At 36.8% G+C, this 25,791-nt stretch overlaps 1 protein-coding gene across 2 annotated transcripts in view; it reads left to right on the forward strand.

Annotated features, from left to right (window-relative positions):
* LOC150087435 (tyrosine-protein kinase Fyn-like) overlaps positions 1 to 25,791 on the forward strand; it is a 168,024-nt gene that overhangs the window by 27,536 nt on the left and 114,697 nt on the right. For both annotated transcript variants that reach the window (XM_090371186.1, XM_090371187.1), the window contains exon 3: positions 20,864 to 21,099. In XM_090371186.1, the coding sequence (XP_090227312.1) occupies positions 20,874 to 21,099 (226 nt within the window). In that variant the 5' untranslated portion in view covers positions 20,864 to 20,873. The remainder of the gene's footprint in view (positions 1 to 20,863; positions 21,100 to 25,791) is intronic.

Here is a 25,791-nt window from a genome sequence, read left to right on the forward strand (position 1 = left end):
CAAGCCCAAGGGGGAGGATTCGTACTCGCGACCTTTGGGTTTTCAGGCAGGCACTTTATCCACCTGGCTAGCCCAGTCGACCAAAAGCAGTTCAATTCATTCATTACATCGAAACCTAAAACAACAGTTGAGATCAGTCATAATGACAGATGTAAATTTATGGAGTTAAGGTCAAAAAAAGTAATATTTAAAAATATAATGGCCAGACATTGCCCGAAATGTAGCCTACAAGGATATTAAGATGATATTATGATGTGTGGCATTTGCAATAAAAATTAATAAATACAGAATTTTATGTATACACTACTGGATTGAGGTGGGTGAAAATAAAAGGTTTCAATACAGTGAGTCAGGTGTACTGGCCTCATTGTACTGAAACCTGCTATAATTAGCCACCTGAACCCAGTAGTGTGTATATAAAAATCAGTATTTATTAATGTTAATTGTAACTGGTATCTTAACCTCCTCCAAAGCTACCTTGTGGATGTTTGGCCATGACTTATAAAAATATTAAAATTTATTACTAATTAAATAATTTTATTTATGTGAAAACAAGTGAATTTCCATATTTTACCAGAGAAATGAATTGAAAGTATAAGTGGGTGAAAAAATTGGGAAAGAAAATACCAGGGGGTAAAAACATGGGATTCGAACCGTGGAAAGAGAAAACACTAGTATTTGATGTTACCACACGGCTATTATAACTGTTAATATATACTTGCTGAAACCTTTACTTATGTTATATTTTGCTATTCTTCCACTGTTCTTAGTGTTTTATTATTCCAATACAAAAAAAAAAAAAAAAAAATTGACAACTGAAGTGACAGCAGAACCATCTGTCCAATCCAGATGGTTCTGTTGTCACTTCAACCAAGGATAAAGCTGACCTGTTAGCATCCCATTTTTCTTCCAGCTCATGTATTAATGATCTTGGTAAAACACCTCCCACCTTTCCCAACACGCTCCATTCAATGCCTCCTGTGATCTTCCGTCAAAAGGATATCAGAAGGCTTTTGATGAATCTTGATGCTAAGGAAGCTCCAGGTCCGGATGGTATTTCTCCACTTGTTCTCAAAACCTGTGCTCTTGAACTTACTCCTGTTCTTTGCGATCATTTTTCACTTTCTTATTCCAATGGTGTTTCTCCTTTTGCTTGGAAATTTGCTCATATCCAGCAAGTTCCTAAAAAAAGGGTGACAAATCCCTCCCATCCAATTATCGCCCCATTGCAATTACTTCTACTCTTTCTAAAGTAATGGAGAAATCAATTAACCGCCAACTCTTAAACTACCCAGAAACCTTCCGCCTGATCAACGATCGCCAGTATGGATTCTGTCCAGTATGGATATCTCACAAAAAGGATTCTGCTCCTATGTTTATCTTTAGTGACACTCCGATTTCTAGGCAAAATGATATATCTCTTTTGGGGATTACCCTGACTTCTAATCTCTCTTAGTACAAGCACATTACAAATATTGCTTCCTCTGCATTTAAAAAACTTGGTTTTCTCTTTCGCTCTCAGCGTTACTTTTCTTCCAAACAGCTGCTCACTCTGTATAAATCGCAAATCCGCCCTGCCATGGAATATTGTTCCCACATCTGGGGTGGTGCCCCCAAAACCTCTCTCAGGCTTCTTGATTCCATTCAGAAGAGGGCAGTTAGGTTAATTAATGATTCATCTCTAACAGAGTCGCTCCACTCGCTTTCTCATAGACGTACTGTTTCTGCTGCATGCCTCTTCTACAGATACTTCCATGGGCACTGTTCTTCTGAATTGGCTTCTATAATTCCCGCTCTCTCTTTCAAAACAGTCTGAACACGTGCCGCCACCAGCCAACATCCATTTACTGTCCAACTTCAAACCCACAGAACCAACTTTTCATCTTCCTCATTTATTCATTCAACTGCCGTTTTCTGGAACAACCTTCCTTCATACGTATTTCCTGAAAATTACAATCTACAGAAGTTCAAGTCCAATATCAATAAATATCTTCTTTTGTCTTCTCAACCTCCAACCCAAGCACGGTACTAAGTACTGTAGGTTCTAATACCTCTCGTGTTTGGGGTCACATAAAAAAAAAAAAAAATTAATTATGAAAATTTCATGCTAATAATCAGTGAATTGATATATTGTCCAGCACAATTTCAGAACTTTTGAAAATGCTCCAGGAACATTGTGAATTTCTTTTCAATGTTCTGGTCTGTTTCTGTGCCCTGAAAGTAGGGCCTCCACAGTCTATGCATTTTAACCTGTAACCGGAATTAACATTGTCATCTATGGGAGTGTCCACTCTGTATGTTACTACTCTGTGGTGGTGCCCACTGAGAATAAGTAACAATAGTCTTCTCTTTTAGTGGTTACTTATTCGAGGTAGTGCAATGCATGGCAACTCATTGTGAAGGAGGAGCACAATATGAGATACAGATAAAATGATGTCCTTCACACTACTAACGTAGTTTTTTATTTAAGAGTTGTCTGTAGTGTGTTTACACCAGTATTATATAGATTATTATACTCTTAAAGATATGATGCTTTGTTGCATTTAATTTTTACTTAAATTTCTAAATAATGTAACCTTGATTTTACTCACTTGTGCATCTGTGTTTTCAAACAGATGCACAAGTGAGTAAAATTGTGCATCTGTTTTTTTAAACAGATGCACAATTTAGTCTGAAACATACAGTGCTCCTGTAATAATCCCCCTCCTCACCTTTAGCGAATGTTAGGAAAGGAGTAGTGATATCCTAAATATAAGAAAAGCAGAAGGATGGGGAAATTAATTGTATTAGTGCTGGCCCAAGGTATTTTTAGTCAGCACTGATCTGAAATACTTTAGATCAGGTATCTGGACTAATTTTTTTATATAACAGTAATCAAGTTGATGCAGATAATTTGCCCACATTTTTTGCTTACTATCCATGATTTCCAATCACTGAGTTGAAATCCTCCATAACAAGGCACTCAGACTTACTTACTTACCCATTCAGTTGCATATATAGACTCATCACTGTTTATAGCACTCCTCCACACTCAACTTTACTGCCAAATATCTCACACCACAGACTATACTTTCCTGAAATTTTCCGAATCAGGGTACTAGCTCACATTCACCCATTTTATTGACTGAAGAAGAAGAATCTTTACTGTAACATGTAGGAAATGATATAAACATACTTTGCTCATTACAATTACCCATCATAGGTTAATAATAAATATGTGAAAATTCTTAAAAAAAAAAAAAAAAACATATGCTAAGAAAGCTATATAAATTAAATTATAAGTAAAAATATAATGTAAATTAACATATAAAAGGAGTGCAACTGTCAAAATATACACATCCAGATATTTAGAGGAGAACATTAAGATGTGTCTGGTATTAATCAGGCTTACAGGAACTCTCCAGTCAAGTTCGAATCAGCTGAGGATATAGGTTATCAGTTTATAGTGGAAGACTGAGGTGGTCTCCACTGGCTGAAGGTCATGGAGTATTTTCTACATCTGTATATGGAATCCTGAGTAAATTTCTTCAGATTGATGTCCAAATCCTGAGTGCGTGAATGCATCTGCTATGGAAGAAATTGGCCAGCCAGGTGAAAGTGTGCATGAAGAGGAAAGCGCTGTGAAACTGGCTCAAAGATGAGACACAATTATCCCAGAAGGAGGGAGAGGAGATAAGGCCAGCCAGAACAAGTGTGTGTGTGTGTGTGTGTGTGTGTGTGTGTGTGTGTGTGTGTGTGTGTGTGTGTGTGTGTGTGTGTGTGTGTGCGCGCGCGCGCACATGTGCAAATTGGGCTATAGTTGGGTTTTAGTGCTCTTAATTTTTGAATGTTTCCATCATATTTGGAGTGTAATTCAGTGTTTACTTATGTGCTACAGTGTTACTTATATGCAGCCACATAGGCATGTGGTTGCATATCTCTAGATGCTTATATCTTCCATTCTTGCACCTTCTGCAGCTTATAGTTTTCTTTATTCTGTTCTGTTCAATCGTTGTCTTGTCTGGTGATAGCCATTTTCCAATACATCACGAGGCTGCTGCTGTCAAGGTCAGTAGGGCTATAATTCTCCCTACTGACCTTGGTTTCAAAGTAAGTACCCAATTCCTTCAGTATTGTTTATGATTAAACCTGTCACCGCACTTAAATGGTTTCACTTTTCTACAGGCATGAGCTGAGATACCCCGAAGACTCGGAAGAGGATTCTTTTATAAACTGTTAACCCCACTTATTTTGTCTCTTAGATATCTTAGAGCCATCGTGTATTTCTTTTCATTATTATAATGGATAGAAAACAACTTCCACAGTTAGAAGATTTCCCATCTTTGGCTGTAACTATAGCTGACTCTCAAAGACAAGACTATATTCAGGACATGTCCCGTCATTATATCATATATCTAAATGAGATTGAGAAAAGATATCATTAGTTTTCTAGCCTGTGAAGCTAACAAAGTCACCATAATTTTTGTAAATGTTATCATGGAAAAGTGGTTTAACTTAGAGACTATTGCCACTGCTTTACTAATTGAAAATGAAAGGTTCAAAGCTATCAATGATGAGGTAAATATCAGAATAAAGTTACTTGAAAGAGTAGTAGACACGTTTTCCCTTGCTACTCTCACTCAATCAAATCTTTCTCCAATGTCAGCTCAGGAAATTCCTGTCATGATGCTATTTATTTGGAGTCGTTAACTTAGAGCCCCACTCATCAAAACCTTGCGGATGCCACCCATAGTGAGTTGAAAATGAATGAGAAAAACTAAAAAAAGTAATAATGTTATCATTATCAGAGCCTGAGAAGTGCATGCAAGACAAACACAGTCAAAAACTTAGTCACTAAAACCTTAAAAACTGATATTAAGAATGTAAAGGTCAAGTCCCTTAGATTAGTTCGAAACTGAGGCATTGTTCTGGAAATGGCGACAAAGTCAGTCGTTGAGTGTATTTCTGCTTTAGAAACCTTTATTGCTGCTGGTATCCCCACAGGAGCTCATTGGAAAGGTAATCCTTCCGTGGTAATTTATGATGTCCCTAAAGATCTTTCAGAAGAGAAAATAATAGAAAATGTGTACGATAAAAACTTAGCTGATTTTGGTTTTACCTTCTGATATCAAGCAGGGTTCTGCATTCAGATTCACTACAAAGTCAAGATCCTCTTCATATGTGCATTGGGTGATAAGTTTCTTCCCAAAGATATATAATTGTATTTCATCTTTAGAAAGAATTTTCCTAGCCTGGAGCTGCCACAAACATCATCCGTTTACTGTAGTCACCAAATGCTGTGTATTAGTTTTGGTCACGCTACACAGTATTGTACCAACGATTCCTCCTTCTTTGGCCAATGTGCTTGTTTGTTTGTTATTTGGTTTTTAGGAGCATTAGCAACTAAGGCCATATTGCTCCGGGATATGCGGTGGTCATTCCCTGACCTTTCCGCATCTTCCGTATTTGGTGGTGACGGGCTCGAACCCCGGTCTAATCAAGAAACGTGTGCTACGCACTGCTGCTCCTTCCCACCTGGCTACGGAGGCGCCAAGGCCAATGTGCACGTAGTGGTCATGTTTTTGTTGTCCATTTAAAGAAGAAACTGCAAACATAAAAAGCGAGTGTCATCACTCTTCTAGAGACCCAACCTACGCAGAGTATCTACATGCGTTGGAGACGACACGTTTGAGAACTGCCAATTCCAATCCTGTTTATATTGTAAATAATAACTTTTCTCTGGTGTCCTGTAAATTACAAATTAACAGCCACCACTGCAGGGCTGTTGCCAATGAGATTAGTGTGTCTGCAGAGGAAAATCATATTGATATTATATCAGTACAGGAATCATACTATGCAGAGGTTCACTTAGGTCTAACTTCAGAAATAAAGAGATTTTCCCCTCCACCAGAGTAATTCAGCCAGTACAACAAGGCCCTAAAACTTGCATAGTAGTTTTAAATGGAAATCTAGATACATTTGTTTTACTTACCTATCAAACCCTAACTTTTTACCTTTTGTCTATATATTGCCCTCCTGAGATTTCAATAATTCCCTGAATTACCTTGAATCTGCCTTAAACTTCTTGGGACCTAAAAATATCATAATCACATCTGATGTAAATGCTAAATCTAGTATCTGGTTTAGTACTAGCTCTGATACAAGAGGCCAACTTCTGTAAGAGTTTATAATTAATCATAACTTATCTATTGTTAACAGATCACAACAATTTACTACATTTTCAAGTTATTCAGGGGAGTCAAATATTAATGTGACCCCAACTACTTCTAATGTCAGTGCTAATATATCTGATTGGACAGTTTTTCGTAATTGGGCAACAAGCGATCATCGAGTTATTGTTTTTTACGTAACTTGCTCTGGCAAAAATTATACTCCTCAACCAGAACTAATTAGGTTTTCAATAAAAAATATTAACTGGCCATCTTCTGATACTGCAGTCTTCATGGATTAGCTTGAGAATGATACAAACATTTTTCAGGATTTCTCTGCTAATGCAATTGCTACTGCAATCTAAAGTGCAATAATTAAAGCTTCATACAAGTCTTAAGGGAAAAAATCAAAACTTGTTAGTGGTGGTCCCATGAATTTACAACTCTTAGAAAATCTGTTCATCAGGCCTGTCCAAAAACATCAGCATTGGCCTTCTGTGGATGCAGAGCGTTTATACTCATTGGATATCATCATTCTTCTCTTTCTTGGTGATTTCCTCTACTTTTGTCTCTCTTTCTCTCTCTCTCAGGGTAACTTGGGAATTTTTTTTGACTGGTGCAGCATAAGCTTCAGACTTTCTTGCACCATATAGATAATAATAATAATAATATACATCTTTTAAAAAAAGATACATAAAAGCTATATCTTCTCGAAAATGAGAGACCTCGATAAATTTTATCCACAGCTCTGGCAGTGTGGAGCTTTCTCTATAAAATCACAAGAACTCTTCTTTAGAAGGTTTTTTGATACTGTAGTTAACCACTCTGTTGAGACATCTAACACATGGCCTAACTGATGAGGCAACAGTTAGGCCACATGTCAGATGTCTCAACAGAGCGGTTAACCACAGTTATCATTAACAACTCTGCCGACCTTCATATCATCTGCAAACTTGGACATTAAGCCTGATATACCATCATCAATATCATTAATAAATACAGAAAACAGCAATGGACCCAACACTGAACCATGGAGGACTCCACTAATAACATTAGTCCATGAAAAGCAGTGTCCATTGATTACCACTCTGTCTTCTCCCACACAGCCATCCCTTTATCCATAGCACCAATTTGCCTCCAATGCCACACTGCTCCAATTTGTGCAGCAATATCAAAAGCCTTTCTAAGATCTAAATATATGATATCAAAATTATTCTTTGCATCCAGTTCCTTTGTGACCACATCATAGTATCCAATCAAATTGGTCAGACAAGACTTTCACTTAACAAACCCATGGTTTGTCTGAGCTATAACTGAAGTCTTGTCTAGATGATCATGCAGTGCTTCCATTAATTTCCCTGGAACAGAAGTTAAACTAACAGGTCTGTAATTACTTGTCACCCTTTGATCCTCCTTTGTGAATTGAAGTCACATTTGCACATCTCCAGTCCATGGGTTCCTCCCCTGAGTCCAAAGATGCTCTCATAATTATGTCTAAGGGATAGCTTACTTCCTTCGCTGCCTCCTTTAATATAAAAGGATAGATCCCATCCACCCCAGGTGCCTTTCTTATGTTTAACTTCAACAATTTCTCCTCCACTTTGCTCTCAGTTATTACAAAATCATCGAACTCACTTCCAGAGTTTAATTCACCTCTGGCATTCCCCTCCCTGAATAACTCCTCATGTGTGAATGTAGATACAAAATACTCATTTAGTTTGTTAGCTACCTGATAAGGATCATCAACAGTTGAACCATCGAAATCAAGTCGACCAATTTGATTCATCCCTTTAGTTCTAGAGTTTACATACGTAAATAACTCTTTGCATCCATTACCAACGATTTCTCTTAATCTACTTTTGCCTGCCTAACCTCCTTTGTGTCCTGGTTACAGACCAGCTTATATCTATCATAGGCTTCCGTGTCACCCCATTAATTTATATGTATACCATGCATTTTTCTTCTCTGCCACATGTCTCATTAGTTCAGCTGACATCCGTTTAGACCTAAACCTTGAACAGTATTTCTTAGTTGGGATGAAATGCCTAGTAGCTTCCAAGATTAATTCTTTGAATGCTTCCCATTTTGAATTTGCTGTTGGTAACATCATCAGTTGGTCCCACTGTATAGAATTTAAGTACTGTCTCAGACCACTGTAGTCACCTTTACGAAAGGAAACACCCTTCCCTTTATCCCTGATGGTAGTTACCTCTGAGTAAATCTCATTTCAGCAAACTATGGTCACTGCCACCTAGAGGGTCCTTTATCTGCAGATTCTTAATGCGTGAAGAATCAGATCAAGAGTATTACTCCCTCTAGTTGCCTCCTGAACATGCTGCTGTAGAAAACAATCATACAATAAATCCACAAAACCCTTGCTAGTGTGTGAGTGACCAACTGTTTAAAGTACTGTAATGAATATTTTTATGGTGTAGCTGTAATGAATGCTTTCATGGTGTAGCCATAGCCAGTGCACATTGCATACTTATTCAACTTTAACTGTAAATTTCACATTACTTGTACTCTATTACTATGGCATCAACAAAGAAAAGGCTTGCTTACACAGTTGGCTAAAAATTACAAGTCATCAAAAGAATGCAGAAGAACACAGAAACAGAGTTGCAGACATCACTACCAACAGAGAAGATAATCCAGGAGTAGCAGAAACAGGAGGATAAACTCAATATGACCATCGAAAACAAGCATAACCTTTGTTGACCAACCTTTCTCGAACAACCTTTGTCTTTTTCTCACAACCCTTCCAAATACACTGTCAAGGTGAGTGGTACTCTAGGCACCTCGTATCACAACTTGGTGATAGTCTCTTTTCCAGTGGAGCCTTTCACTTCTGGCCATTCTCAACCTTGTGTTGTTTGGCATTACAGGAATGCAAAATGGAACAAATTTCTACATTTCTTTTCCTCAGTTGGATTACTGTTTTAAATCTTCTGATGTCAACGTTTGCTCAGATTGTGTCAGTGAAATTATTCTGGTAGGGGCAAAATCCTTCATTTCACACTCCACCTTAAAATATCATCCTTTATCTAAACCTTGGTCTTCCAATAAATGTGCTAAGGCTGTTCAAGATAAGAATATTGAATATTGCAATTGGCTTGCATCCAAATCTCTAGCTTCGTTTTCTGCTTACACCAAAGCTCACAGCAATTGTAAACCAGTTATTAACCAGTCCAAACTAGATTTTGAACAAAGAGTAAACTTGCTTTTTTTCCACATGGTAGTTGAGCATTCTGGTCTCCTGCCAAAGCTATTGGCAGCAACTTTTGCCCATCTCTATTCCCACCTATGTCAAAATCGGATAGTTCTATTGCCACCTCAGCTGAAGATAAAGCTGATCTGGTAGCATCCTACTTTTCTTCTAACTCATGTATTGATGATCTTGGTAAACCATCTCCTACCATTTCCAGTACACTCCATTCATGTCTCTCCACTCTGTCTCATAGACTTTTTGTTTCTGCTACTTGCCTTTCTAGAGGTATTTCCATGGGCACTGTTCTTCTGAATTGGCTCCTCTAATTCCCACTCTCTCTTCCAAATCAATCTGAACCAACATGCCACAACCAGTTAGCATCCTTTTATTGTCGAACTTCAAACTCACAGAACCAACTTTTCTTTTTCCTCATTTATTCCTTCAACTTCCGTTATCTGGAACAACCTCCCTTCATGAATATTTCCTGAAAATTGCAATCTACAGAAATTCAAGTCTAATGTCAACAAGTATTCTCTTTCATCTTCTCAACCTTTAACCCATGCACAGTACTAAGTACTGTAGGTTCTTAGTACCTACAGTACTTAGATACCGTTCATGCTTGCAGTTTTCATAAAAAAAAAACAAAAAAAAAAAAAAAAAAAACAACAACAAAGTAAATGGGCAGGACTTGAAAGAAAGAATTGAATAGCTGGATAATAGAACAGAGGAATTTTGGTATATCTGTGTCAATAAAAACAATAATTTTTGAAGCAAAATTCATGCAGCAGCAAAGAGACTTAATGATTTTGGTGGCACAACAGGTTGATGTTATAGATTTATGAAACTTGAATAGGATCATCAATGGTATACCATTCATATCTAGCAGGCAAAAGTGGTTCATCATCTCTTTCCTTCAACTGCTAATGTAGGTAAAGACTTGCTTGCTACTTTTCTAGGTGCCTCCGTAGCCAGGTGGGAAGGAGCAGCAGTGCGTAGCACACGCTTCTTGATTAGACCGGGGTTCGAGCCCGTCACCACCAAATACGGAGGATGTGGAAAGGTCAGGGAATGACCACCGCATATCACTGAGCAATATGGCCTTAGTTGCTAATGCTCCTAAAAACTAAACAACAACAACTACTTTTCTTTACATTAGCCAAGGACCTCTCATAATCTGCCTTAGCTTGCCTTAACCCCCTTAGTGACTTGATTCTAGATTAGTTTGTATTTATGGTAGGTTTCTTTGCTCCCCAATAATTTGTAATCATCCCATGTATTTTGCTTCTCTCCCACTAATCTCATCAGTTCATGTGACATCCATTTAGGTCTAAACCTTAAATGGTATCTCTTAATTGGAAGCTTAGTAGCTTCTGTGATTATTTCCCTGAATGTTGCCCACTTGGAATTCACAGTTGGTAACATTATCAGTTGGCCCCACTGTATAGAATTTAAAAACTGTTTAAGACCATTGTAATTACCTTTACAAAAGCAAAATCTCTGCTCTTTATCCTTGCCAGTAGTTATATCTTTAATTAAATCTCACATCAGTACCAGTTTTAGATTTGAAATCTAAAACTGGTATGAATGAATTCATTGAATCCTCACGATTCATTGGTATGAATCGTGAGGATTCATACCAATAAGCATTACAAAATGTTAGAGAATTCTTTTCCTAGTGAGTTATCTTTTTTTTTTTTTTTTTTAAGATAACTACCCTCTAGAGCTACTGATTAGATTTCCTTGAGGGAAGAAGAAAACTAGAGGAATGGGAAATTATTAAATAGTACAGCCTCCCCGAAGTGCACTTCAGTAGAGTTTACTAATCTTATTTAGCATTAGTAGAGACATATTTTACAAGAAAGCAAGCTTATTCATCATCAGCCAAAAAAATAAATAAAAAATAAAAAACCACTCCCATTTCACCCCTCCATTCATTCGAAATACCTGTCCAGCTGAGCCTTAAATTTATTTAGGCTATCAACTTCCACAACAAGGGATGGAAGTCTGTTCCACCAACCAACTACCCGCTGGCTAAAGGCAAATTTCCGCACATCTATCCTGCATCTGTCTTACCTCAATCTGAATTTATGCCCTCTCAGGTGATTATTCTGAGCAAGAGGAAGAATCCCATCGGCATTGAGCATGCTCAAACCATTCAAGGCTTTATACACCTCTTTCAGATCACCTCGCTGGTGCCTAGTCTCCAGACACTGTAATTTGCAAAGCTTAAGCCTTTCTTCATAAGAGCAACCCTTTGTTCCATTCACTAATCTTGTTGCTCTTCTCTTTACTTGTTCCAGCAGCTCTACATCCTTCTTGAAATGAGGCCTCCAGACCTGTATACAGAGGTGTGGCCTGACCATTGCCTTATACAAGGGAATAATCACCTCCATATTACTGCTAGAAAAATTCCTGTATATCTTTGACAAGACATGAGCTACTCTTGCAGCCCTTCTGCACTGCTCAGAGAACTTCATATCTGCCTGCACAATTACCCCCAGGTCCTTTTCATTCTCTACCACTGTCAGTGTAGTACCACAGAGTTGATATGTTGCTCTGAGGTTGCTCTTTCCCATATGTGGTACTTTACATTTGTCAATGTTAAACTTCATTTGCCACCTCTCAGCCCATATGCTCAACCTTTCCAGATCCTGTTCCAGCAGCATAGCATCAGTAGTGTCCCTAACAACCCTACCAACCTTTGTATCGTCTGCAAACTTGGACATCAAGCTTGATATACCATCATCAATATCATTTATAAATACTGAAAACAATAATGAAACCTGAGGGACTCCACTAATAACATTAGTCCACGATGAGCAGTGTCCATTCATCGATTACCACTCTGTCTTCTTCCACTCAACCATCCCTTTATCCACAGCAGCAATTTGCTTCCAGTGCCACACTGCTCCAATTTGTTCAGCAGTCTTCCATGTGCAACAGTATCAAAAGCCTTTCTAAGATCCAAATATATAATATCAAAGTTATTCCCTGCATCCAGTTCTTTTGTGACTTCATCATAGTATTCAATGAAATTGGTCAGGCATGACTTTCCCTTAAAAAAACCATGCTGTGTCCAAGCTATAACTGAAGTCTTGTCTAGATGATCCTGCAGTGCTTCTTTAACCAGTGCTTCCATTAATCTTCCTTGAACAGGAAGATTAATGGAGGCACTCACATGTCTATAATTACTTGTGTCAGCCTTTGATCCTCCTTTGTGAATTGGGGTCACATTTGTACATCTCCAGTCTATTGGTACCTCCCCTGAGTCCAAGGAAGCTCTCATAATTATGGCTAAGGGTTTGCTTACTTCCTTTGCTACCTGCTTTAATATAACTGGATAGATCCCATCCAACCCAGGTGCCTTTCTTGTGTTTATCTTCAACAATTTCTCCTCCACTTTACTCTCAGTTATTACAAGATTATCTAGCTTACTGCCAGAGTTGAATACACCTCTGGCATTCCCCTCACTGAATAACTCCTCATGTGTGAATGTCAATGCAAAATATTCATTTAGTTTGTTAGCTACCTGAGCAAGATCATCAACAGTTGAATCATCGATATCAAATGGACCAATCTGATTCATCCCCTTCCTTCTAGAGTTTGCTGTTTTTCTTTGCATCCTTTGCCAAAGATTTCTCGTAATCTGCCTTCGCCTGCCTAACCTCCTTTGCAACTTGGTTACAGATCAGCTTATATCTATCATAGACTTCTGTGTCACCCATTAATTTATATGTATCCCATGCATTTTTTTTCTCTGCCATGTGTCTCATTAGTTCATCTGACATCCATTTAGGCCTAAACCTTGAACGATGTTTCTTAGTTGGTATGTAACGCCTAGTAGCTTCCAAGATAAGTTCTTTGAATGCTTCCCATTTTGAATTTGCTGTTGGTAACATCATCAGTTGGTCCCACTGTATAGAATTTAAATACTGTCTCAGACCATCGTAGTCGCTTTTATGAAAGCAAAAACCCTTCCCTTTACCCCTGATGGTAGTTACCTCTTTGAGTAAATCCCACTTCAGCACACTGTGATCACTGCCACCTAGTGGTGTATTTATCTGCAGATTCGTAATGTATGAAGAATCTACTGATAATCAGATTAAGAGTATTACTTCCTCTAGTTGCCTCCCGAACATGCTGATGTAGAAAACAATCATCCAATAAATCCACAAAAGCCTTGCTAGTGTGTGAGTGACCAACCCACAAATTCCAGTCAATATTTGGGAAATTAAAATACCCCATTAAAAGACTCTCTGATTTACTGGCCCACTCTATTTCCCTGTACAGTTTCTTATTATACTTATCAGAGTCATTAGGCCTATAGCACACTCCTACTCAATTTTGATCTCCCAATGCTTATGTCACACCAAACTGACTGGACACTTCACTGCCCAGCGATGTCGACTGGTTTCACTTCCTTGGATTTTATGTGTTTCTTAACTAATAGCATAACCCCTCCTCCCTTTGTATCCTTTCTGTACACATTGTACTCCCCAAATTCCAGTTCTGCATTCCTTATATCTGTGAGGCACCACGTCTCTGATATCCCTACAATATCTGCCTTTGATGTTTTGAGCCATACCTCAAAATCATCAAATTTATTTACCAAACTCCTAGAATTGGTGTACCCGCAAGTATACATGCACTGTTCCTATACTTAGCTACCCTAACACAATCCATGTGTTTACTTGTACCGCAATGACTTCCAGTAGTCCCTGAAATATCCTGCATCTTGTTTTCCAGGCTGCTGCTCATTCCAATAGAAACAGTGCAAGAATAACTTTCACCTCTGCCAGTGGCTACTGTTAATCTATTAGTCCTTGTATCCTTCCAAGCTAGCAGTTTTCCGACCACCTAACACTGCCTCAATAGCATCAGCAAATATTCTTGCATCTTTTCTATTTAAGTGTATCTCATCCCTGTAGAAGCAGTCTCTCCTGTTAACAAGTACAGACCAGGCTGAAAAAAATTCTACTTCTTGAGAGCCTTGCACAATCTTTCCAGGGCCGAATTGATCGACAAGGCTCTCATCATATACTCCCTCCTATCGTGTTTGGGCAGAATTGCAGACACTTTCAAATTCAACCCTAATTCATGGCTTTTTTTATCAGTGACCTGTACTTGTTAAGTAATTCTGTTGGTCTCCTACTCTTAATATCATTAGTGCCAATTATTGTCATTATTACTGGTCTTTATGTAACTAAAAGTGAAGGAATTTCAAAAAGAATATAATGTGCTTTCTTAAAATACAATACCTTCATTATGTTTATTCTTTCTTCCTTCTTTCATTTCTTGACTATATATATATATATATAAATTCATTGTTTTTTCTTAAAATTCTTTCATTTTTTTTTAAAATCCCTTCACTCTTGGTTTTATTATGACCAGTAATGTTAGTATTAAGATTATTACACTCTGTTGAAGTGTACTTCAGGGAGGCTGTACTTCTTAATGATTTCCCATTCCTTTAGTTTTCCTTCTGCTACTCTTCTCCCTCTCCCATGGAATTCTAATCAGAAGATTCTATAGCAGGGAAAGTATCTTTATAAAGAAGTTTTCAATTTTGTAATTTTGTAATTTATCACTCGGATAACTAGAAGCATATGGCTAAAACATGGTAATATTAACTGATAAGTATTTTAATGGTTGCTTCCAGCCATGCATTATTAATTGGCACATCACTTTGATAGTGAAAAGTTGTCATGTCCATGAGTGTACAAATTGGAAAATCTTTACTGTTGAAGGAAGAAAAACTCTAGAGGATGACATTTGCTTACTACAAGCTCATACTATTGACACAGAAGAAAATACTGTGGTACACATTTTCTTTTGTGACAACTGTGTGAGTGGATTGGCATACGACAGTTGATGATATGTCTGGGAGCTGGAGGTTTGTCATGACTCTACCTACACCATAATCTGTGACTAATTGCAGTATAGAAAGGTCTGTGAAAAGTGTTTCCACGTGTAGTAATAGTAGTATAGTAATGGTAAATGATGCAAGAAAGCAAGTTTATATAGTATCAGCCAAAAAAAAAAAAAAAAAGATCAGTTCATCCATCCGTATCCTCCAAGAAGTTGTCTAGTTCTCTCTTGAATTTATTCGACCCATCCACTTCCACAACAAAAGATGGAAGCCCGTTCCAACAATGGGCTTGGTGTGTCAATGATGAGAATACCCACTATAGGAAATTCACATTCTTATTGCTGACACGCACAATTATTGTAGAAATTATAATGTAACTGAAACTTGTTTTACTGTTTAGTGTGCTTCACTCTAATTATTGCCATGTCACAATCTGTTATTTGCTTCTCTTCTGTCTTCTGATTACTTGTTTTAGGCATTTTCTTTGGTATGTGAATTTTGTGTTGTTGCAAATCGATAATTAATGCTTTCATGAGTTTTTACTCCAGATACATGTGGGTCCTGGGCTGTGAGTGTTTTTACTTACAGCTGGCTTGGTGAAGTGATTTTCTTCATGGAGTTTTCAATATTTGTAAATATGAAAACTTTATACATAAAATGTTTTTAAATGCAGTTGCTCCTCAACTTACGACAGAGTTCCGTTCTGACGACCATGTTGTAAGTCAGACATGAGCTGGATATCATCATTCTTGGTGATTCTCTTTTACTTCTGACTCTTGTTCTCTCTCTCTCTCTCTCTGGGTAACTCAGAATTTTTTTTTTGGCTGGTGCAGCAAAAGCCTCAGGCTTCCTTGCACCATATGGTTAATGATAATAATAATAATAATTAATAATAATAAGCCCATTTTTTATGTACAGAATGCATTTAATATTTCTATTTTTAATTTAATTGTTTGTTTATTTATTTATTAAATTATTTTTCTTTTTATTTTATATTTTAGTTTTATTAGTTTAGTTTTTACAAATCTCTAAAATCTGTTTCTTAACAACACACATAATTTCCGAATGCCCATTGTTTAGGAGTGTCAGTGTTGTCATTTTATCAGATATTTCATGTTGTCGGGGGGTCCTCCCCCCAACATGAAATATCTGATCAAATGATTATAATATGTTGAACAATGTGATGTTAAGTAAAGTTTATTGAAGTTACACTATTTTTGAGTTTTTTTACGGATAAAGAATGTCTTTTTTTTTTTTTGCCGTATTTTTTCAGATAAAATTGTGTCGTAGCCTTTAGTTATGCCTTTAACTTCGTGCTTAACTTTTGCTGCATGATCATGTAGAGGGTCGTTCTCACAAAAATATTCAAGTGCTTGGTCAATTTTCTCAAGGGCTTCCTTTAATTTTTAAATCTTTATCCTTTGGCGATTCAATTGCGTCATCATTTTTGGCTTTCTCTTCTATGGGTAGCTGGCCTAATTCTTCTAGCCCCTCATTTGTAAGTGGTTTTGAGCTTGATTCAAGCAGTTATGTAACTGCTTGCACAACTGCTTGATTCAAGCAGATGTGCAATATCCCCTTCAACAACTTCGTGGAATCCCACTTCTTTTGCAAGACTTAAATTTCATTTTCTAACCCAGTCACATTGCATTTTTCGTATTCGCAAACAGCATCAGGGTATAACTGCTTCTATGAGCTATTCATTAATTCTCACAAAATTTCTTTCCAAGCTTCTCCAATAATTTTTATACTGTGCAGAATATTAAAACTTTTCCAAAAAACCGCCACATAATTTTCATTGCTTGTATCAATTTCAGCATCCCTGTAACTGCAGGACTCAGATAATGAATAATCGGATACTGGGGATCTCCTGTATACGCATTAAATATGTTGCCAGAAGTCTCCTTGATAAGAATTAATGCACTTGGAATTCGTATTTTGTCTCAGTCTGTTGCTAAACTTCAAAGCTGAAGGAAGTTTCTCCAAGTTTTTTTTGTTGTCTCTGTAGGCATGATTTGCATACAGAGGTAGATGGGTTTTCAAATGCATCTAACTCGAAATTGATGATTTTGGGCAATTTTATGGGCTATCTGTGCTGATGCTCCCTTTAATACCATTGCACAGGTAGCTGAGGTAGTTGTATGGCAGCATCACAGCTGTGTAAAATATAAAAATTTTTTTTTAGGAAATGACCAACTTAAGTCTGGATTGTTGTAAGTTGCAGGTCGACGAGAGACTGTATTAATTTCTTCTTATATTGACTTGGTTGACCTCAGAACTTGGAATTTTTTTTAAAAAAATCCTTTAAAATTTTTCAGAAGAAAACAACTCTTTATTACTTCTTTTTTGGTGCAGTAATATCTGCTATTTATGTCTTCTCATTTAGATATCACATGATTCAATTTCATCAGCTTTTGGATCTGAATTCCTATTTTTGTAAGCCAGAGTTGGACAATAGTAGATGACAAGTGTCATCTCCTTTTCCGATTTTAAAAGTATTTTTTGTATCTATATTTTCATGGAGTCTGATAAGAGATGGCAGCATTTACTGGATGGTTTCAAGAAAATTAATACATAAATGGATACATTATTTGAAACTTACTTCAAACAACCTGAAAAAACATATACGAACTCTTCAGGATCCCACATGTACTCTGGTAAAAATTAACATCCTTGTGTAGCTTTTTTAACTTAGCCCTATCTTTATTTTATTTCTGCACCTCATGTTTCCCTTTGATTTTGTTCTGGATCTCCCAGAACATCAATAAAGATCTCTGTGTAAATCTAACTCTTAAAAATCTGTAATTTTACTGAGCTAGTATTATTTTGTCAAAAGGGTTATTTCCCATGATTTCCTTTTATATCCTGTGTAATTTATTTGAGATATCCCAAACTTTTCATATTTTCTTTATAAAATATTTTTAAGAACAGTATGTAGCATGATAAATTTCCTAGTTAACTTATGTTGACAATTTGGATTGGGGCCGTAATTATAAAAACTAAAATCTTCAGTACATAAGATATCAATTTTTTTTTTTTTTCCAATGAAAGTGGCACTAATAGCATATTTTTGCTATTTGTAGAAAAAGAGCTGACCATTATGAAAAATTTAATAAACAATATAAGAAACTTGTTCTGAATTTAGTTACTTTTTTTTTGTAAATTATTGTATTATTATTATTATTATTATTATTAAGAAAGCTGATATATACAAGGTGTGGCAATAAAATTCCTGGACTGTGCTGTTGTAGTCATGTTTGATGAGTTTGAAAATAAATGGAAGCAGCATGTTACAAATCAAACTTCTACTAACAGATAGTAATACAGAGATTGTCTTATAGGCTGACTGGTTGCAAGTAACAACCAATCAGCCTAGTACGTGTTAACATTTCTTATCATGATTTTGCTTATGGAGCAATGATTGAACATCAAATTTTGTTTTAAACTAGGAAAATCTGCAATAGAAACATGAAATATAAAAAACTGTTTATGGCAATGAAACTAAGTTGCAATGACCCTAGAAGTGAGTGCCTGGCAACCTCTCGAAATGAGGAGAGAGTTGAAAAAATTTGGGAAATTGTGTGGAAAGTAGTAGTGGCATGTGATGCAAGAAAGCAAGTGTATGAGCTTATGCAGCATCAGCCAAAAAAAAAAAAAAAAAAAAAAATCACACCATTCCCTCCAAATGCCTGTCTGGTTCCTCCTTAAATTTATTTAACCTATCAACTTCCACAATGACAGATGGAAGTTTGTTCCAGCAATTAACCACCCGCTGGCTAAAGGCAAATTTCCACACATCTATTCTACATCTGTTCTTTCTTAATTTGAATTTATGCCCCCTTAGATTCATAATCTGAAAAAGTGGAAGGATCCCATCAGAATTCAGCATGCTCAACCCATTCAAGGCCTTATACACCTCAATCAGATCACCACGCAGGCGCCTAGTCTCCAGCCACTGCAATTTGCAGAACTTAAGCCTCTCTTGGCAAGAGGATCCCTTCATTCCCCTCACCAATCTTGTTGCCCTTCTCTGTATACGCTCAAGAAAATCTACATCCTTCCTAAAATGAGGCCTCCAGACCTGTACGCAGTACTCAAGGTGTGGCCTGACCATTGCCTTATACAGAGGGACAATCACTTCCTTTTCCCTGCTAGCAAAATTCCTGTATATCATTGACAAAACCCCATGACCTGCCCTGGCAGCCTGTCTGCATTGCTCAGAAAAGTTCATATCTGCCTGCATAATTACTCCCAGGTCTTTTTCATTTTCTGCCACCTTAAGTGTAGTACCACATTGGTACGTTTCTCTGGGGTTACTTCTACCCATATGCAGTACTTGCATTTGTCAATGTTAAACTTCAGTTGCCACTTCTCAGCCCATCTGCCCAAATTTTCTAGATCCTGTTGCAGTAGCACACTGCCATTACTGTCATTAACAACCCTGCCAACCTTTGTATCATCTGCAGACTTTGACACTAAGCCTGATATACCTTCATCAATATCATTGATGAAGGTATATGAAGTGATTGTCATTTGACCCTCAGAATTATGTCTAATCGAGTTAGATATGAATAAGGAGACAAATTGTCAAATTCTGCATGAAGATTTAAGGAAAAGGAAGGTCTATACAAAATTTGAGCTGCACAGCCTCGCAGATGGTCAGTGAAGAGTGCTATCATGCAAACACTTCATCCAGATTTGTCAAGAAAATCCTAATTTATTCAACTGTGTTGTCACTGGAGATAAGTGTTGAGTATTTTGGTACAGTCTAAAGATGAAGCATCAGAGCATGAAGTGGACTTCAAAATCATCACCAGGGCCCAAAAGTTTTGTTTACAGGATCCAGATAACAATAATACTGATCATGTTTTTCAGCAAATGGGGTGAGATTCACAGAGAATTTATACCTGAAGGAGAGAAATTGAATACTGCGTTCTACGTAGAGGTGCTTCAAAGATTATTGAAGTGCATTTCCCAGATGAGTCTGCAATTTCGAGAGAAAAGCAGTTGATTCTTGTTGCATGACGATGCCACCATCCTTTCTGCTCTTGTTGCGAAAATGTTTCTGATGAAACATGGCATTGTATGTATCAACCTTCCACCCTACTCTCCCAATCTAGCACCAGTGGACTTATTCCTGTTACCCAAGGTGAAAACTGCCCTCAAAGGAAAGAGATTTCAGGATGTTAAAGACAAAGAAAAACATAACCACAAACTGAACATCATCTCTTTTTGGGTGCCCTTGTTGATAATACTAATGACAGATTCTAGCATAGGTCAGCAGATATTAAAGCCCATTTCATGTGAATAAATTGATACTGTATGATTTTTAGAATTGCAGGAGAATAAAACCATGCAGCGAATAGTTCCTGTTTCTTCAGAGGAATGATATCAATCAGATTTGTGTTAAGCTACCATAGTGGTCTCTTGTTTCAGAAACTTATAGAACAGTGTAATAAGTGCATTCAATCAGGTGATGATTACTCTGAATAAAAATAAAACCATTTTTAAGCTCTTTCACTTTGTGTTCTTTTTATGGCACCGGTCTGGGAACTTTATTGCTACACCTTGTAAATCATACTCAAATCTTATCTTGCTAGCTTTTTTCTTTTTTTTTTCTTTCTTTTTTTTTTTCAGATTAATAATCATGGGAAATTGCTTTTCTTCGGGTTCAGAAGATATTCCTCGATCTTCAAGTAAAGAAAGCTTTACTGATCCCTTTGAATTCTCGAGAGGAAATGGCTGTGGAATTCCCAAAAATTTGTCAAATCCTCCTGAAATGAGATATACAAAATCTCCAACAACGGGTATAGGTCAGATTAACAATATGCATTATCCAAATCATGACTTGACAAGATCTGGAAGCATAGCAGGTTTGTTGATTATATTGATACCATTTACATATATTACTGAAAAGCATTTAATAAACAAGGATTAAAATTTTCATTGGTCATTAAAGGGATTAACAGTAATGCTGATATAACTATGAATTGAATAGAAAACACTTTATTATTGCATTCTAGGTTAAGAAGAAATTTATTACAGGATGACAGATAAAATACAGTAAATTAAATAAAGTCAACTCTTGAAGCACTATTCTTTTAATCCTTCCTCAATGATGCCAGTGAAAGTAAACTAGATTAAAAATACATTCAGATGAAAAACTTACGTATGGAAATTGCACAGGTGCCCAAATACCTGTTGGTGTAATCTGGTGTCTGAACTGAAGGCTAGTTAAATAAAGAATAGGATGTTTAACCTGTAGTCTAATATTTGTGGCTATAACGTGTGTCTTCTGATTGTGTTCTTTTCATGGATGAAATGGAGTCCTTGACTGGTTTGAGTTTGTCTCATTTATTGCAGTGCAAGAACAAATGAAAGTTGTCACAAAAATAGCCTGCTGTTGTTTGAATGACTGGCTGATTTGAGTGGACCTGGTCTTTTCAGATAATACTGTGAAGGATTAAATTGCTGCTGGTTACATTTCCCATCCTGGTGTTCCTTCAGGTCAGGGACATAGTTTACCAGGTTGACTGCCATTGCAAATGCTATTTGGGACAATTGTATCGGAAACCAAAATACTGAAGGAACATTCCTTGTGATGTCTGACTGGGAATGTAGCTAGAAGTGATATAGTCCCTCAGTATTGTGGAAAAATACCAGATCCATTTGCACCACCTTAACATTCTGTTAGATTGCTCCTCCTATAGGAGGAGCAATTTTGTTGACAGTGTACAACTCAGTCTAGCCCTTCATAAAACTTCATTAGGAACAGAAGCAGAATGTGCATCCTCCCTTGCTCACCCTATTCAGTCAATCTACCAGAATGCATATGATTGTCACGCATACAGTCTGCCAATCAGAGCCCATCCAGCCATTACCCCTTATAAGAACAGCATTTAACCCTCCAGGAGATGCAAGTCATCTATGCAGCAACTGTCTTTAACTGTAGAAGATCTGTAAGGATCAACCTCGTCACAGAGTAGCCAACCTTTCAATATAGAAAGCCATCCAGGTATGGATTCCTTCAAAAACTCAAAAACTCTTCAAAAACTTGGTGCCTCATGCATGTTGTGTTTTGTGGGAAAATATCATGTTCCAAAAGGACACAGAAACATTAGCCAATACATTAGTCATCTGTAGGAAGTTGCATTTTATTTTATTATTATTTTTTTTTTTTTTGTGCTCAAGTGGTAAGGCTGTTGCGTGTAAACCCAATATTGTGATCAACAGTGCCATTTGATTCTCATAGTGCAGTGGATTATGAAAACAGGGGTGTCTTATACCTTTTGGAGGATAATATAGAATTAATCTACTTGTCTTAAAATTCCAGAAACCTGTTGCTACTCACATTTGTCACTGCTAGGATCCGAAATTTTGATGATGCACTACTTTTCAAGTGGTGTGTCCATCAAGGACACAGATGATTCCACCTTTTTATAAAGACATCAGGTTTATAGAAAGTCAGGTTTATTGTTCTTTTCTGGGTTTTTCAAAGTCATTTGTTTATGCAGGGAGGTCCAGTAGACTATGAAAGCAGGGATATCATTCTGGATACTTTTTGGAGAGAAATTATAATGTTGAGGAAGATTACTCAAAATTAGCAGTAATATGTCTGATATTTTTTGAAATTTTCCACATTTATTCAGTTTTCCTAATGCCAGTCTGTTTGGACTTTGGCTCATTTACAAAATATTTAGCTACTTTTTTTTTTTTCCTCCGAACATTTTAGCTCTTTTAAATGATCTTGCCTTCTGTTTTTCTTTATTCATTAATTCCACCTTCATAATTCATTAATGTACTTCTTACATTAACTACAACTTGCCTGTAACTTTTTATTTTGTAAAGAATACTTCATAGCACTCAATGAACCTTTAACAAAGCCAGATTTAGAAATGTTTGCAGCTGCTACAGGGTCCCCCAAAGTCATGGGACCCTGGAACAGTGTAACTACTGTCAGTTAAGTCCCTAACCTTATTTTTTGTGCTTATAAAAATATGTACACCAAGGCTCCAGACTACCTAATCCAGCATTGCCCACTAGTGAGTTGTACCAATGTGAACGTTTTAATTTTTATTATTTAAAATAAATAATCTTTGCTGTGTACAAAATATTGCTTTAGAAGCTAGTGGTCCAGTTTGTATTGTAATAATAGGCTGATCTAAGTGAATTAATTAAATAAGTGTACTCATTTAATTAATCACTTTATTATTAATAATATTATTAATGAGTAACACATTTAAGGTTTTTTTTTTTATGTAAACGCCAAACACGAGAAGTATTAGAACCTGTGGTACTTACGTGCTCGGGTTGGAGGTTGAGAAGACGAAAGAGATATTTGTTGACATTGGACTTGAACTTCTGTAGATTGTAATTTTCAGGAAATTTTGATGATGATTGTAATTTTCTGGAAATACGTATGAAGGAAGGTTGTTCCAGAAAACGGCAGTTGAATGAATAAACGAGGAAGATGAAAAGTTGGTCCTGTGAGTTTGAAGTTGGACAGTAAATGGATGTTGGCTGGTGGCGCCACGTGTTTGGACTGTTTTGAAAGAGAGAGCGGGAATTATAAAAGCCAATTCAGAAGAACAATGCCCATGGAAGTATCTGTAGAAGGGGCATGCAGCAGAAACAGTACATCTATGAGACAGTGAGTGGAGAGACTCTGTTAGAGATGAATCATTAATTAACCTAACTGCCCTCTTCTGAATGGAATCAAGAAGCCTGAGAGAGGTTTTGGGGGCACCACCCCAGATGTGGGAACAATATTCCATGGCAGGGCAGATTTGCGATTTATACAGAGTGAGCAGCTGTTTGGAAGAAAAGTAACACCAAGAGCGAAAGAGAAAACCAAGTTTTTTAGATGCAGAGGAAGCAATATTTGTAATGCGCTTGTACCAAGAGAGATTAGAAGTCAGGGTAATCCCCAAAAGAGATTTATCATTTTGCCTAGAAATTGGAGTGTCACTAAAGATAAGCATAGGAGCAGAAGAATCCTTTTTGTGAGATATAAGACAAGACTGAGTTTTAGAAGGGTTGAAATCAACTAAGTTATCTTTGCCCCACTGGAGAATTACCTGAAGATCTGCATTTAAGGAATTGGTAGCAGATTTTTGAGAAGTTGAGGCTGATTGAACAGGGCAAGGTTTCTCAAAATGGAAAGTGGAATGCAATGTGCTATCATCTGCAAAACTATGGATAGGATTTCCAGTCAATGGAAGAAGGTCATTAATGTACAAGCGGAAAAGAGTGGGAGAAAGAACTGAACCTTGGGGGACACTGGCATTAATGAAGAAGTTAGAAGACAGAGAGCCATCTACCATCACCCTCAGAGAGAAAACCAATTACTAAAAACAGTTGGCAAACCATAAGATGGAAGCTTGTTTAGAAGACTTTTATGCCAAACATGATTGAAAGCCTTTGAGATGTCAAGAGCAACTACTTGTGTTTCACCGAACCGGTTATAAATATTTAGTTTAAAAATGCAATTACAATGGGTCTATATACAAGAATCAGCCATAAATATTTGCAAATGACAGTTAAGACTTAGATTTGAAATTTAAAATTTATTATAGAATAAAAGAATAGTGTACATATTGGTTATCATTATATTATTTTTTATTTTATTGTTTACATCGCCTATTAAAATCATCTGAATCCATGATTTCAATAAAGCAGGTGCATTTAAGTCAGTGAGAATGCAATGAATGCACCTATAACAATTGACACAAGTAGGACTCAAGTTAATAGTGTAGCTTAATTTTTACGGTACTCACCTTTTGTATAATCTGCAATTGATGCTTGAGATAGGATGGTTACTAATTTGAATTTAAAATTGGGATTAATATGGATAAATTTAATTTTGAAACAGTTAAAATATGCCCAAGGAAATAGAAGTGCATATCTTCATCCTTGTCATAGAATTTAAGGTTAAAAATGATGTTTGGTATCACCAAACTACACAAATCCAACCATCCATTAAGACCAGTAGTCTCCTTCAATAAATGAGCTTTCGCCAACTTATCCCCCTTTCCAGTAAAGATCATTTTCCCCCTTACAAGATTTTCAAAATATAACACTATCCAAACATTTGAAAAAATAAGTTCTATTACAATCTCCAACAAAGATATTTTAGCATCTTTCGATATAGTCTCTTTATACACCAACGTACACCTGCCATCCATTCTGCAAGCCTTACGTAATTTCCTAATGGAAGACAGCACCTTAACCAATCGCACCTCTCTCTCAATCAATAGTATACTAGAACTCACATCACTTCTATTAGACGCCAGATATTTCCAGTTCCACAATCAGATATACGAACAGATATTCGGTTTACCCATGGGATTGGGAATTTCAGCCCCCCCTATCCGAAATTTACCTAGCCTCCATAGAGAATCAAATATTACAACCTTCCCCTTCAGAGATCAAATTATATGCACGATATGCAGATGACATCCTTATAATAGGGAACAAAACCATAATTGATAACCTTTTCATTAAATTTAATTCACTACATGACAGATTAAAATATACTTTTGAAATAGAAGAAAACGGACAAATTA

This window comes from Mastigoproctus giganteus, chromosome 4 (assembly GCF_048544385.1).
Source record: "Mastigoproctus giganteus isolate SK-2022 chromosome 4, ASM4854438v1, whole genome shotgun sequence".
In the NCBI taxonomy this organism is placed as follows: domain Eukaryota; kingdom Metazoa; phylum Arthropoda; class Arachnida; order Uropygi; family Thelyphonidae; genus Mastigoproctus; species Mastigoproctus giganteus.